Consider the following 15,620-nt stretch of genomic DNA (forward strand, 5'->3'; position numbering starts at 1 on the left):
AAAATAATTATGAAGTGAAAATAGCTGATCTACAAGCGCTTGTAGATCTGCTATTTTCACTCTTTTGGGTCTTGAACTGAATAGTTTGGGGACCACTACTATAAAGTAACAATGTCATTCAGGCGTGCCCTGAGAAAAATAAGTTTGAGAATCACTGTTTTATGGAACCCCAAAAAACAAAACTTTAAACGATTTTATTTAATCACGGTTAGACTATTGTAATTCCCTATACTTTAGGATCAGGGGAAAGAAAGGAAAAAAGCTACGGTACAGTGTATATCCCGTCTCTGATCGGTACAGAATTCAGCTGCTTAACTGCTAAGTATTTCTAAAGAATAGAACACACCCATCAAGTCCTTTTAGTTAGGCCTATTTTGGCTCTTAAGTTTTATCTTCTGAGTTTACTTTGCTTAATCATTATCCTGTTGCCTTTCTTTTTGACCTTGGTCTGTAAAGCACTTTGTTACTTTTTATGGAAAAGCGTTCTATACAAGTCAAGTTCAATATCATTATTATTTAAAGGTAGAGTCAGTGATTTCACTTAATTCAAATATCACTTATTTTTTTGTTTTGTTGTGATAATCCTCTCTACTATAGAGTGTGCTGCTGACCATATAAGGAGTTCCTCCCTGTCCCCAGTTAACCCCTGGGGGTCAAAAAAACCTTAGTTTTTGACTCTCTATCCTGATTGGACGAAGGCTTAGGTCCCACAGCCAAAAACGAAACCTAAGGTTTTTTGAGTGAAATCACTTACTCTACCTTTAAAAAAAATGATGAATCTTAATTCAGAGAATTTAGTTTTAATGTTTGGACTATGTTAATAACTACATTAATAATTTAACAAATGGAGGAACATGAAATGGAATGCCCATTGCCCATAGATAGACCATTTACTTGGTATGTTGCCACAGTACCACCCAGTGGTGCATTGTGGTAATACAACAAACACTGTACTGTATGTATTCAGTTACCACTCATACTATTTATATTACCGGTAATATTATCCGTTCATAATATCCATTATTATTAATCACAACATCACTGATGAAAATGTGCTTGTACCCAATAAGAGCACACTAGTTTCCATGAATCTCCTATCAATAAAAGGATTATTCTCTTGATGAAGGAATATAATTAATTTGATCTTGTACAGATTCACCATTACATAGCTGGTTAACAAACTGTAGAGGTTATAATATCAGTAATGCTTTAGATTTTTTTTTAAATAAAACATGAACATCAAGTACACCTGTTGTCTATGAAAATATAAACTAATAAAAGTTAAAAACTGTGGTAAACATCAAATTACTTGAATAGACAAGTATGGTAAATTAAAGCAATAAGCCACAAGAAGTGTGAGGTTACCTTGTATTTTATAATGTCTGAGAGGCAGGGCTGGACTGGGTCAAACATTCGGCCCTGACATTTGGCCCGGACCGACCCACCACAACCGGCAAGCAGCTATAGCAGACCACTCTACCGCCTGCTCTGTCGAGGCACAGACAAACAAACGAGCTCTAATACCAACATTTTTATACTGAAAAACAACCCTCCATGAAAAAAATGGGGGGGGGGGGGGGGCATTATGTCATGTACGTCAAGTGGCCATTCCAGGCCTGCTGAGAGACATGGTGCGATACGACGTTGACGACATGCAGCGGTGTCTCCAACTCTCTCAGACATTATAAAATACAAGGTACCCTCGGACCTCGCGTGAATTATTGTTGTTGGTTACAAACATAGCAATTCCAGTGAGACCCCTGAGGGCGAGAAGCGTGCACGCATCTGCCTCGTTGACGGCAGACTGCAGGTCAGATCAACATATGGAATGTCAGAACAGGTCAGCACCATACAGTATATGGAGATCTAAGGGTGGTAGTGGGGACATTCTCTTGAGTGTACAGGGTTTGATGAGGGCCCAGCTAGGGCGGGCCTTACATTTTGGGCCTGTTGAGAACTCTAATTTTCACCGGCTGCCAGGCGCAGCTGCACTAATAACATTGGGGCAGGCCCGTCTAGAGTTTGAATGGACAGGTGGGCCTGTTAAGAACTCTAGTTCTCGCCGGCTGCCGGACGTGGCTGCACTAATAACTTTGGGGCAGGCCTGTCTAGAGTTTGAAATTTGAATGGACAGGTACAAGTCAAAAGTCGAAGGATGGATGGGGAAGGATCAACATATGGAATGTCAGAACAGGTCAGCTCCATACAGTATATGGAGATCTAAGGTTTTGAGGTCAGATTTAGAGTTGCTGGCCAATATTGATGACATGACACAGGGATCTCCATATATGGGCTTAACTGTGACAGCAGGTCGCATTTACTATGACATCTGGGCCTCCACTTCTCCATCCCTGATGATGTCACGAGACCTGGGCACCATATATGGTGCCCGACACACAGGAAATGCACAAATCCATAGTTAACTGTGACCTTCGGTCCCATAAAACTGCCTAATTCACAAAAGTAGTCACACTTTGCGCCCACCAGAGAGCTACTTTGCCAAATAAACACACAGAGAAAAACAACTCATGGGTTAGGTCAGTCTCATGGTACCTAACATATTCGATAAAAAAACCATATTTTTTTTAATCCAGATTTAGCTGATATGTCTGTGAACATCACGTAAAAAACGGTAGCATAGCGACTTGGTGAACAGCTGTTCTCAGTGATAGTAATAAAGCGCTCCCCTTCCCTAGTTGAGCTACAGAGATGTGGGATCACTGTAACGCACCTGGGAAGGATTGATATAAACCGATTTAATAGTCGGAGGATATTAATAGAATCTGGTAATACATTTCTTACCAAGATTATTTTTTTTAGCCCAAGCCCTTGGAATGGATTCAGAATCATGAAAACCCCCTAGTTTGACATGTCACATGTTCCTTAAAGCATAATGAAATTTAGAACATTTTGCCTTATATTGGTTGTTGATGGTACCTCAACTAAGCAGCTGTCAAAAATTCCCCTAGGGTGGTTGAATAGAAATCAATGTGGATTATGTTAGTACTTAGTAGACATCTTTACAAACACATTGGTGAAGAAAATACTTGGTAAGAAATGTATTCCCAGATTTGACATTATTCTGATAATATTCCCTGACTATAACTTGTAAATTATCATGAGGTTTTATACGTGGTCTAATCAGAAACCAGCCAATCAGAATCAAGTATTGGGACTAACCGTTTTAGAAGTGTGTTTCGGTTCATATTTGAATTAGCACTAAATATCTGTGATTGTTTGATTCCATAAAACACTATGGAACCACATATACACAATGGGATATACAACATGACATGGACATGTATCACAAAGATTCAACATTTGAGCAGTTGACAACAGGGATATTATTCTCCTGACTCATTGGTTGGCTGTTAACCATCACACCATTTTCACCTGATTCCAGAATTTGGTTTGCAACAACTGTTGACTGGCTATTTGTACTGGGGGGCGTGAACATATGAACTTCGTAGGTTTGACCATCGACCCTGAACATGGGTACGGTACTGGCCATGCACACGGTCTGGGTGTGACTGGTGATACCAGAGTTGCCTGTTAGAGTCCATACCGACGCACCGGTCTGGCTTTGGTGGTTGGGATGATTATCGGACAGAAACGTTTGATTGTCATAGATTTGTTTGTCCTGGTCGTCGCCTTTGTCGTGCTGGATCTTTGGTTGGCAGTTGCCCATAGCTTGATCTTCAGGCTTTGTTTTCTCACTGCTGCTCGAGTTTACGCTGCAAACGTCAAAGAAGGTGAGGAAGACAGGGATAAAGGTGATACCGTGGAACAGTCCGAAGAAGATGACCAGGAACATGATTTTGAAAAAGGTTCTGAAGATGTAGTTCTTAGACGCAGAGAGCACGACCACCCCCAATATAGTTGACAGAGCTCCTTGGACTATGGGATAACCCAAATGGTACAGTGCTTCCACAGCCTTCTCGTTGGCCGTCGGCTTTTTGCTCGAAACAAAGGCGTACGAAATGTGCGCAGAGAAATCCACAGAGAATCCGATGCAAACGACGAGAATGATCATGGATATGGTGTCGAGATTGACATTCCACAGAGCCATGAAACCAGTGACTCCGGTTATGACGGAAACTATGGAGAAGGTTACCCACAGTGAGCAGAGGGGGTTGGGAATCAACAGGAGGGAAATTAATAACATAACGGCAGAGGTGATTCCAATGTTCTGAATGGTATTGCTCACTATCACGGCATACTGGTCGTGGAAAATGAAGGACCAATGGTAGACCATTAAGGGTATGGGGCATCTCTTGGCAGTATCCCGAAGTTTATTCAACATGTTCATTTCGTCAAGAGCGGTGGTAATATTGACCGTTTGAATGAAGAAGCGAGACGCGTGGATCGAGTCGTTGGTGAAGTTCACGTCTTGCCTGAAGTCAGAGTAGAAGCTTAGAAAATAACCCAGGTTTGTCTTGAAGACGTTTTCGATGCTCAAATTGAGATTTGTGTGATGTCCGTAGTATTTGTATGATTTAAGCCAGGAAGTAAATATGTCCTTCTCAATGAAGGGCAAGCTTTTTAAGTCCTCCACGCAAGATTCCAGATCGGATCTGTTCTTCTCGTCCCAGTACGGGAATTGGCCCCTCACGACGACCATAATATTTGGGCCATATTCGTAGAAGTACGCCTTCTCGTCATTATAGTAGTCCACTACGTACGAATCATCTGCCGCCAAGTTGCGAAGATCTATCCCCTCTTGGAGTTGGAAGCAGCCGTAAACACTGATGATCAAATACACGGCATACAGCAGGATAACACACACTTTAGTCCAGGGCTTGGTAAGAAAGGGTCCATAGTACTTTTTAAAGAAATGGTTCATAGGCTGTACTTCCTCGGCCCCTGACTGGCGGTCGTACGCCCCTCCCACGCAGCAATGGTCGTACCACTTGGAGCGACCGACCGGACAGTCGCTGGGCACCTCCTTGCAGGTCAGCCAGTGTTTATTGGAGTTCTCCCGTCTGCCGTTCAGGACTAGGAACGCCCCGAAGAAGGTGATGCTGTAGAGGTAGCAGAACAAGATGGCCGTGCTGGAGTACAGGCAGAAGGACTGGACGGAGCGGAACGGCGTCATCAGTCCGATGTAGAACGCCAGCACGTCTGTCAGCGTGGTGATGGTGATGGAGATGGCCGCCTCTTTGTAGGTGTTGGCCAGTCTGTCCTCCACCTTGTCATGGACGTTGGTATTCTGCCAGCACGATATCAGTATGAACATGTCGTCCACTCCGATACCTGGGGGTGACACAAAAGAGCAGCAGCGTATCAGCTCGTGCGGTGGTTTTGTTCCATTTTGTTTCGTTTTGTTTTGAAAGCTATACTATACATTTCTCAAATGTGTGGTGTGAAAATGTTAAAGCTATTCTGTAGTGACTTGCATATTTATTTTGGGCTGTAGCCTACTTCTTTCATGACAGTAATAACTTTGTAAGAGTTGATACCCCTTCTCAGGGTATCTTTAAGTCAGTGACAGCTAATTCTATCCTTACCCAATATCAAGAATGGTGAGTTAGCCACGGTCATGACAAACGGCACCCCGATGTAGAGCATCATGCCAAAGCCTGACAACACGGCCAGTCCAGCAGACAATACGCCAAACATAGCCACCCATACCTTATTTCTAACGCAATCAAATCTGTGAATGGAAATGAAATAGGTGATGCTACTAGAGATGGGACAATATGAACATTACATGTCACGATTATTGTGACAAAAATAATTGTGACTGACGATATTATCCCGATAATCAAAATACGCTTAAAACTTAAAATGACACTTTTTTAACCGCTTGAACCCCCAGCATCCCTATTCCGGGTGGGGGGGGGGCAGACGTTCGCCAAGAATAGCAGATCTACGTGTTCCAACATAACGTGCTGTGAGCTTGTAGATCTGCAATTTTTTTGGTGAATCGATTTGTGGAGAGTGAAATAAGTGTACCATGTGTGCTCTTTATAGGTCCATTCTATCAAGTATAGAGGGTTTAACTGAATTTGCTGCACATTAAAATGGCCAATCTACGCCAAAAATAGCTGATCTACGCATTCCAACGTAACGCGCTGTGAGCTTGTAGATCTGCAATTTTTTGTTGAATCAATTTGTGGAGAGTGAAACGGATCCATTCTATCAAGTATATAGGGTTTAACTGAATTTGCTGCACATTAAAATGGCAGAAGACAATTTCATGATAAGTTTAAATATGTTATCAACGATAATCAACGATATTATCGTCCCATCCATAGATGCTATATTTGTTTAGCCAAATTAAACTTTATGAGACATGCAGGGATTATAAATTGAATGAGATAAATTATAGTGGATTAAAAGCTTATTTGGGTAACAAGATCATACATACCTTAAAGCAGACAGAATGGAAAATGCTACGGCAATGACATAAGTAAGTAAAAACAGGGGAAGGACATCCCATTGATTGGCCTCAAATTCCACCTGTCTGGAAAGCGATGTAGCGTGAGTAACCTGTCAAAGGTAAAGGCACAAAACCAGAGCATCATTTATAGATTTTAACCATTGTCAATTAGAGATGTAGGCCTACTGTTTTTCCTTCCCGATAATGAGTCAGATACCATAACTTGCATATTGGTCGATACCGAGTACCGATCCGATACCAGTGTGTAATTTTTTGGTTGGCGCTATAGCACTCAATTGAAAATGCTAACTTTGAACAGGCATAGCTCATGAATCGTTTGACCGTCGGCAATAAAAGTTTGATACACATGCCGAACAGCTTTGGTGTTCTGACTTTTGACCTCTGACCTTTAGATCACCCACCCTTTTTAATTATATGAAAAACAGTTCAAATCTATCTCCTCCCGGGATCTTTGATGTTTACATGTGAACTTTGCACCTATATTGACAATATTTTTTGTGTATTTTTATATAAAAAGTCCATGAAAATCAAAATTTAATTACTTCCTTTGAACGAAATGATGCGTGATGACGTGCCAAGTCCTATAAAAATGTATCTTGATTTCATTCACCTGTTTGATTCCCATTCCTGCACATTCCTCCAAATACAGCCGTTTTTAAACGCATTCAAGATGACAACCAGACAGTGTATTAGGCTACTAATTTTTAACTTAATCAGCACGCTAAAATATGTATCTGAAAATATTATAGGTTAGATATGCTATTAGTCTAGTTGACAGCCCAGGATGCTAACTTGCATATGTTGAGCAATTTTCAGAATTGGCATAATATGTGACCATACCATTTGTAAGAGCCATGAATTGGAAATGATGTCTATGCAATGAGTGGGCTGTCACGGGTGATTAATGTGGTTGATTGACAGGCAGAGGGGCGGACCTGTTTCATTGAATACCTCACCTAGTTCACCTGTTTCACACACAGTGAGAGAGAGGGGGTGTGTGGGAAGCCGCACTTTTGTTGACCGCTTTATTTGCTTTATTTATTTACTTTACTTACTTTGGATCGCTGTACCCAATTTGCTTTATGTTGGAGCACCGTTTAAGTTATGCTTTACTTTAATAAAAACACCTTAAAAGTATTGTTTTGGACCCAGCGAAATCCCTTTGTTTGCGGAGCGCGTCTGACACCCGGCCCATCCCATCGCCTCTCAGCGACTTATACATCAATCTCTCATAGTCGCTCAACATTGTCAACAAAAATGGCATTGTCAACGACGGCATTACACAGCAGAAGATATGGATCAAGTGGACAATAACAAGGAAGACGGTCGGAGACAAGGAAGGAGGATCCGGATGACACAAACATTCTGAGTAACTGTCAAAGTCAACCACTAAAGTCAGGTACGAGTGACGAGTGTAAACTGCATAATGGAAGGAACGCAGTTTGAATATTCTTTATACTCCATTGGGGACGAGTGATCACTGATCAGCCTACCTGTCAATCCCGGGTTGAGTTGACGCTCGGAATAAAGTTCATTAAGGATCCTCGTATACCGTAGCTGTCAATAAATGAATGTCCGCTTGTCTGTTTGAACTGCTGCGCTGCATATGAAAATTAGGCTACTGAATACTAAATGAATGATGTCTTGTGGATACGTTTCCTTTTAATGGGCGGATTGTGGATGTGTTGGTGGCACAAATAATTCGAATGGAAAATTAAAAGGAAAAATGAGTCTAATACATACTGGGGAGGTTACCAGTTCTGAGTCAGAAATGGAGCGTGGAAAACGAGAGATTGTGCTAACGGCTAAGGCCGCGCTGAATAAAATTGACAAGCTTGAACGGGAGCGCCGCCTTTCTGTCAATAAAATGAAATCCATTATACCACAAATGAAATCATTCATGCAAAAAAAGGGAAATGTTTTGACCGTGAAGTCTTTGTTGGTTACATTGAATGAACATCATGCACAAGCCACATTGTCTCATGACACATTATTGCCTTTACTGCCTGACGATGAGGAAAGGGAAAGACAAAATGAATGGTTTGGCAGCATTGCAAAATACAGCCATACATTTAAAGGTGACGTGGAAAATTGGTTGAATGAGCCAGAGGAAATGGTGGGGCATTTTGAGAGTGATGAGCAAACTGAATTTGAAATTTGTTCACAATTGCACGTGGACGCTCCTCCCACAGTGTATAAATCTCCCTCAGTGACGCAAGCGGCATCAATAAGTATGTCCATAACACATCATGACATTCAAGATGATGTGCAACCAAGTGACAGTGTGTCAAACGTGGGAAGAAAATCTGGTACACAAAACTCCATCACTTCTAGGGTTTCCTCTGCATGTCTGTTGGCTCAAGCGGACTTGGCAGCCATGCAAGTCGAACAGAAAAACTTAAAGGACAAACATGAACTTGAAGCTCAGGAGGAAACGTTGCGCAAGAGAAAGGAGCAATGGAAACTGAATAAGGACATTGCCGCACAAATAGCAAAATTAAATGTATTAAAATCTCAAAGTGTCGTAAGTGGGAGATCCTCAAAAACAAAGACTGTGGATGGCATGAATTCTTATGTGGAAAAGGCACAAGGAAAACTACCAACTCTCAACGTTGATGCCCATCCATTCACACCCACAAGGCCTCAATTCATTCATTCACAATCACAGCCTCCGTCAGTTATGCACCAGGAATCTAGGCCACGCCCAGTTCAACAAATGCAATATGTTTTCAATGGTTCAAATGTAACTAATCATGACAATACAAGGGCTCATTCTCAAAATCCAAATGCTCATTTTGAAAATGTTAACTGTGGAAATACAAATGCAAATGACTGTCAAAGGGAGATGCTTAGCATTATGCGAAAGCAAAATGAAATTACCACACTGTTGATCCAGCAACATTGCCTCTCCTCTTTGCCAAAAAGAGAGGTGCCAATCTTTAATGGAGATCCACTAAAATACCATTCTTTCGTGAAGGCTTTTGAAAATGGAGTAGAAAATAATACTCAAAAGGACAGCGATCGTCTGTACTACCTGGAGCAGCATACAACGGGTCTTCCCAGGGAACTGGTCAGGAGCTGCCAGCACTTAGACCCAGTGAGGGCGTATGCTAAAGCCAAGGCTCTGTTAAAAGAGGAGTTTGGAAATGAGCAGAAAATAGCATCCGCATACATGGACAAGGCTCTTTCATGGCCGCTCATTACAATCGAAGATGTAAAATCTCTTCAAGAGTACAGTCTTTTCCTCAGAGGCTGCTGTAACGCCATGGAGGAAGTGCAATACTTGCATGATCTGGACATGCCCGCAAATATGATGATCATTATACGAAAGTTGCCATACAAGCTCCGAGATACATGGAGAAATGTAGCTTGGGAACTACAGGAAAAGTTCAAACGTAGAGCTACATTTACAGACATTACCGCTTTTATTGGGAAACAGGTGAGAATTCTAACTGACCCAATATTTGGAAACATACAGGATGCCCCGCCACCAACTACACCTAAAGGCGCGAGCAAATACTCACACCCATCTGGAATGAGAGGAACTAGCTATGCCACCACTGTGACCCCCATGGAAACCATGACTCATGGACTTGAAGAGGAACATGTTCAAGAAATAATTAACACATGTCTGTGCTGTGGAGAAGAACACCCGTTGGATATGTGTCCCCAGTTGGAGAAAAGACCCCACGAAGAGAAGATGGGCTTCTTGAGAGAGAATGGAGTCTGTTTCGGATGCCTGAGTGTTGGACACATCAACAAATTCTGTGGGAAAAAGATTACCTGTCAAACTTGTGGTCGGAAACATCCAACCGTACTTCATAACACTCAGAGAGAATGGAACAACGGGTCTGACCTATCGGATCGGAAGTCAAGGATATCAGTGGAGGGCACAGTGGTATCGAGTGGCCTTACTGGGGCTGGTGACGAATGTAAACTGCCCATCGTCCCAGTACAGGTTAAGTCCAAGAAGGGGAGCAAGATTATTACCACCTACGCTTTCTTGGACCCGGGAAGCTCTGCCGTGTTCTGCACTGAAGCCTTGATGCACAAACTTGACCTCACCGGGAGGAAGACAAACATTATGTTAAGGACGATGGGCCAAGAGAAAGCTGTTTCTAGCTACAGCGTGTCCGGACTGGAAGTGGCTGGTTTGAACGAGGAGCACTTCTGTAACCTTCCCAATGCTTACACACAGATGTGCATGCCCGTCCACAAGCGGAATATTCCCAAACAGAGGGACCTTTTGAGATGGCCTCATTTAATACATGTTCAACTGCCTGAGATCGATGGTGACATTGAGCTATTGATAGGGACTAATGTTCCTGAGGCATTAGAACCATTGCAGGTCGTTCGCAGTGTAAATAATGGTCCTTATGCCATCAGGACGATGCTTGGCTGGACTGTGAACGGACCGCTTAAAGGGGAGAGCAACGATGCAATGGATTGTCGGCAGCCAAAGTTGTCGGTGAACAGGGTGTCTGTCGTGAACTTAGATGCACAGAGGCAGAAACAGCCGTTGAACAGAAGACCGGTCATTCGGACCACCAAGAAAGCAGTGACAGACTCTAGCAAAGACCCAGAAAGAGACTTCTTTGACAGTTGGGGAGGAGAGTTTAAAGAGACGGAGGACAAAGGGGACCAATGGTACCTTCAGCAGACTGGCAAGAAACGTGTCAAGCGTCCAGAGAAGATGAATGCGGAGCCCTCTGGTCTCCCTGCAGTAGAAGTGATCGCTCCTGGAGGTTCTTACAACCCAGACTTCTTCAACCATCAGGCCCTGATAAAGGAGGCTCATGAAGTCGAGGTGAAAAGGGAAAAGGTGGCGACAAGACTAAAACAGTTGGCTGTGGACAGGGACAGCAAAGCCACAGAGAAGTCCAGGTTTCAGGAGCAGGTGGAAGGACTGGTAGAGGAAGAGGAGGCAGAGGATGAAGAGTCGTCTCGCTGGCAGAGAAAAAGACTGAGAAACAGAGAAAAAAAAGGAGAAGGCACTGAAGTTCAATGCACAGCGGCGGAAAATGGCCCAGCAGGTGTCGGGGACAACACAGCACCTAGGAACTCCTGGGTCATGGGACGAGTCTTACAAACCTTTCCGGACAAGCCCGGCCTTGTGCGTCAGGTACGCATTGAAACAAAGAATAGCTGCCTCGATCGTCCAACAACGAAGATCTGTTTGATCCAGGAGGCAGAGGAGGATCAGCGAACAATTTCCATGAGCTGTTGGACTTAGGTGGAAAAAGGATTACAATTACTTTCCCTTGGATTACAAATACAGTCACTTGAGTATTTTTTCTTCTCTACTGTTTTTGACTTTGGATATTGACTTTGACGAGTGTGTTACCCGGAAAATGACTTGCGTTCGGGTGAAGAAAGACTTTCATTCAATGCAAAAGGAAGAAAAGTTCGGGAATTTGAGTACTGTTATTTCATGCCTCCTATTATGTTTGATGTAATTATTATAACCTAATAATTAGGGGCTGGCGTGTAAGAGCCATGAATTGGAAATGATGTCTATGCAATGAGTGGGCTGTCACGGGTGATTAATGTGGTTGATTGACAGGCAGAGGGGCGGACCTGTTTCATTGAATACCTCACCTAGTTCACCTGTTTCACACACAGTGAGAGAGAGGGGGTGTGTGGGAAGCCGCACTTTTGTTGACCGCTTTATTTGCTTTATTTATTTACTTTACTTACTTTGGATCGCTGTACCCAATTTGCTTTATGTTGGAGCACCGTTTAAGTTATGCTTTACTTTAATAAAAACACCTTAAAAGTATTGTTTTGGACCCAGCGAAATCCCTTTGTTTGCGGAGCGCGTCTGACACCCGGCCCATCCCATCGCCTCTCAGCGACTTATACATCAATCTCTCATAGTCGCTCAACACCATTAACAACCTATGGAAGGCAAAAGATTCCAAATTTCATCATGCTTTATGTACTATGTGACATGTCAAACTAGGGGGTTTTCATGGTGCTGAATCCATTCCAAGCGTTAGTTTTGAAAAAAAAAACACTCCTTGGGCTATAAACGGCCATAGCTACTTAACCCATTCTGACCTGAGATCAGATTCATACGAGGTTTCCACTGGACACACACTGGTCTGATTTAACGCATTCTGACCTGAGATCAGATTCTAAAAATGTCAGTCGTTCTTCGATTTTTCAATAGCTAAAGCATAACATGATGCTAACACCAAAATGGGTTCCCGTTCAGAATGGGTTAACATAACATAACTACCCAAATGTGCTGACATTTGTGATTACGGCTATTTTACGGGATTTCTTTTCCTTATAGGTTGTTAATGGTATGGTCAGATATTATGCCAATTATGAAAATTGCCCTGACTCATGGGGAACACATCTGTCACTTTGACCAGTAAGCTCCGCCCTCAGATTTTGATTTTGCCATTTTGAGCAGATTTTTGATCAGTTTGCATGAAACGTTCTACACACAATCTATAGACCATTATCTGAAATGTTGCAGAGAAGTTTGTACGTGAAAATTTGTGAAATAAATATAGCTACAAGCAGCGATAACAAGCACTTTCAACAGGCATAACCCATGCCTTGTTTGGCCAAAAGCCATGGAACTTGTTTACACATGTGACTTGACTCACACATCTGTCACTTGGCCAAAGAATGCAGCAATAACAAAAAGACTAGGCCTACCGGTGGTATATGCAATACGCACAATAAGCAGGTCTGTTTGGGGTAAGAACAGCTGCAATACCGCTGGGTGACCTAAAGTGGCACTGTTGAGCAGTTTTGACATGTCACATGGTACATAAAGCATGATGAAATTTTGAATATTTTGCCTTCTATAGGTTGTTAATGGTATGGTCACATATTATGCCAATTATGAAAATTGCTCATGCAAGTTAGCATCCGGCAGTTTCTACATGCTGGGGACCCATACTAAACATTTCTAACATAAAGCGCTGTACTCAACATGTCCGGGTTCACAATGGGGCTCTATGGCTGGCTACTAGACTACTATGGCAGTAACCCTATATGGCTGACAGCCAGAATGGACAATGGCCCAATGTCTTATAAGGCTTTACAAGAATGAGCCATGTGCATCACGTGCTGCAGAATATTTGATTAGCTTGCAAAAGCATAATGAATAATGATAATTTCTAGGCCTAGTAGCCTGCAGGGGAATAGAGTTGATGCTCTCTCTCTCTCTCTCTCTCTGAAACATGTAGGCCTACTCTCTTTCTGACTGACACTTGCGCTCTTTCTGAAATCCTGACTGACACTCTCTCTCTCTTTCTGACTGAAACATGTATAGGCTTCGCTCCCCCCCCCTTAGCTCTCTCTCTCTCTCTCTCTCTCTCTCTCTCTCTCGCTCTCTCTCTCTCTCTCTCTCTCTCTCTCTCTCCGTTTTTGAATAGGTTATTGTTGCCTATGGGCTTCAAAGAGCAAGAGGAGTTAGAGGACAGTTGATAACAACCAACACAACATGAACGCATGGTATCAAATCAAATGTATTTCTCTTGGAAATGATTTGATCATACATTTAACATAACGGTATACATTTTAATCAAAGATTATGTATTTGCCTTTCTTTCCTTTGTTCCGTAAAAGAAAAAAATGCAGGCTCTTAATACCTCTATGAATTGCGTGGACAGATTCTCGGGAAAAACCCTGAGGAATTCGTTGAGCCATAAGTCCGTTACGGTGCGGTTGAACTCCTTCAGAAAGTAAAAGAGCCGCACTGCCTTGGCACTCTTCACGACCGTTGCGCTCAAGTTCACCCCGCCGACAGAGTAGCCCAGAAAAATGTGCGAGAACCCAAAGCGAAAAAACGGAAAGGTCAACCGATCTGTGCCCTCGATCCCACCGGGGCCATAGTGATTGATCACGTCCAGGATCTCATTGGAGATGCACTTGTTGTACTTCCTCGCGCACAGCGCGTCAAACGCGAGCCTCTCGTGTCCGAGAGTGACGCTGATCCGACGGACCATCTCGTCCAAACCTAATATCTCCCGCAGTGCCGCGTCGCTAAAGATGTTGTCCGACTTGGACACGGCGATGAAGGACGCGTACACGCCGTCCGAGTAGAGCCTCTGGCTGGAGAACACCGAGTTGTTCAGGGGGAAGTTCTCCCGCACGAACAACCTCTCCAGCTTTGCCGGCCCGTTGGTCGGCGTGAACTGCTCCTCGATGTCGTTGGCCTCCCGGTCCCAGAGGAAGGCGAAGCCGCCGCCGAGGCAGATGGAGATGAATATGGGCGAAAGGAAGAAAAACCACGGGTGCCTGCCCACGAAGCGACCGAACTTCTGGTATCCGATAGAGAACGGCTTCTCGACGCAGTCTGTCCGGCACCAAGTCATGTTCACCGGCATTTTGCAGAGGAGAAAAATATCCCAAACTTATAAGTGATTAAGCCTATTTTGTCCCACATCAATTAAGGCAATATATACTTCGAGGTTGATATTCTAAGCCTAGAATATTAGTGATATAGATATCAATATAGCCTAAATCAAGATATAACTATAGGCCTATAGCCTAGTCAAAACATCTCTTCAGATGGAAACTTAATTTTCTAAGAGGCTTGAATAGGCCACATAAATGCATACGGGTATTAACATTTTCTGACGCACTTAGCCTGTAAAGTCCTAGTGTTAAAACTCTCCTAGAGCGACCACCCTAGGGAACTAAGTGAAAGTGCCCACCTGGGCAGTGGTGGCAAAAGTAGGCTACTGTAGTTACCTACTACATTTCTTACCCTAAAATATCAATAGGCCTACTGCAATACTACGGTATGTATAAAACACTGTTAGTCTGAAGTAAAGTCAGATAATCGAAATTTACTTGAGTAAAAACTAAAAAGTATAAAGGTATTGGCATCATAATACTTAAAGTACCAAAAGTATGCATGTCCAATTTCACATAGGCCTATGTCTATAACATAATAATAAAAGGCCTATATTTGCCCCTATTGAGTAGAATTAAAAGTAGGCCTATTGAAATTTGGAAATAACACAGTAAAAAAATATATGTTTTTGTATTTATTTATCAAAATAGCATGTTAGCATATACTCACGGTTAGAGCGCATCTTCATTGTGTTGGCCTTCCTGACTGAGAAATGGTTGCTATGGAAAGATGCACAAATTTAGCCTGCTTATCCACAACAAAGAGTGTGTTAATGAGAAAGACCACATTCATAGCAACAAAGTAGGCCTATAGTGATTCAATTATGATGGTCAG

At 42.7% G+C, this 15,620-nt stretch overlaps 1 protein-coding gene across 1 annotated transcript; it reads right to left on the reverse strand.

The window, feature by feature from the left end:
• Positions 1–118: 118 nt before the first annotated feature.
• On the reverse strand, positions 119–14,754 carry ptchd3a (patched domain containing 3a; the record flags this gene model as incomplete). Its single annotated transcript, XM_080793769.1, has 5 exons — positions 119–129; positions 3,442–5,253; positions 5,508–5,653; positions 6,371–6,492; positions 14,017–14,754. The coding sequence occupies 5 exons, from the start codon at positions 14,752–14,754 to the stop codon at positions 119–121; spliced, it is 2,829 nt and encodes a 942-aa protein (XP_080649895.1).
• Between the last annotated feature and the right edge of the window lie 866 nt (positions 14,755–15,620).

This window comes from Protomyctophum bolini (assembly GCF_963924005.1).
Source record: "Protomyctophum bolini genome assembly, chromosome: 21".
NCBI classification, from domain to species: Eukaryota; Metazoa; Chordata; class Actinopteri; order Myctophiformes; family Myctophidae; genus Protomyctophum; species Protomyctophum bolini.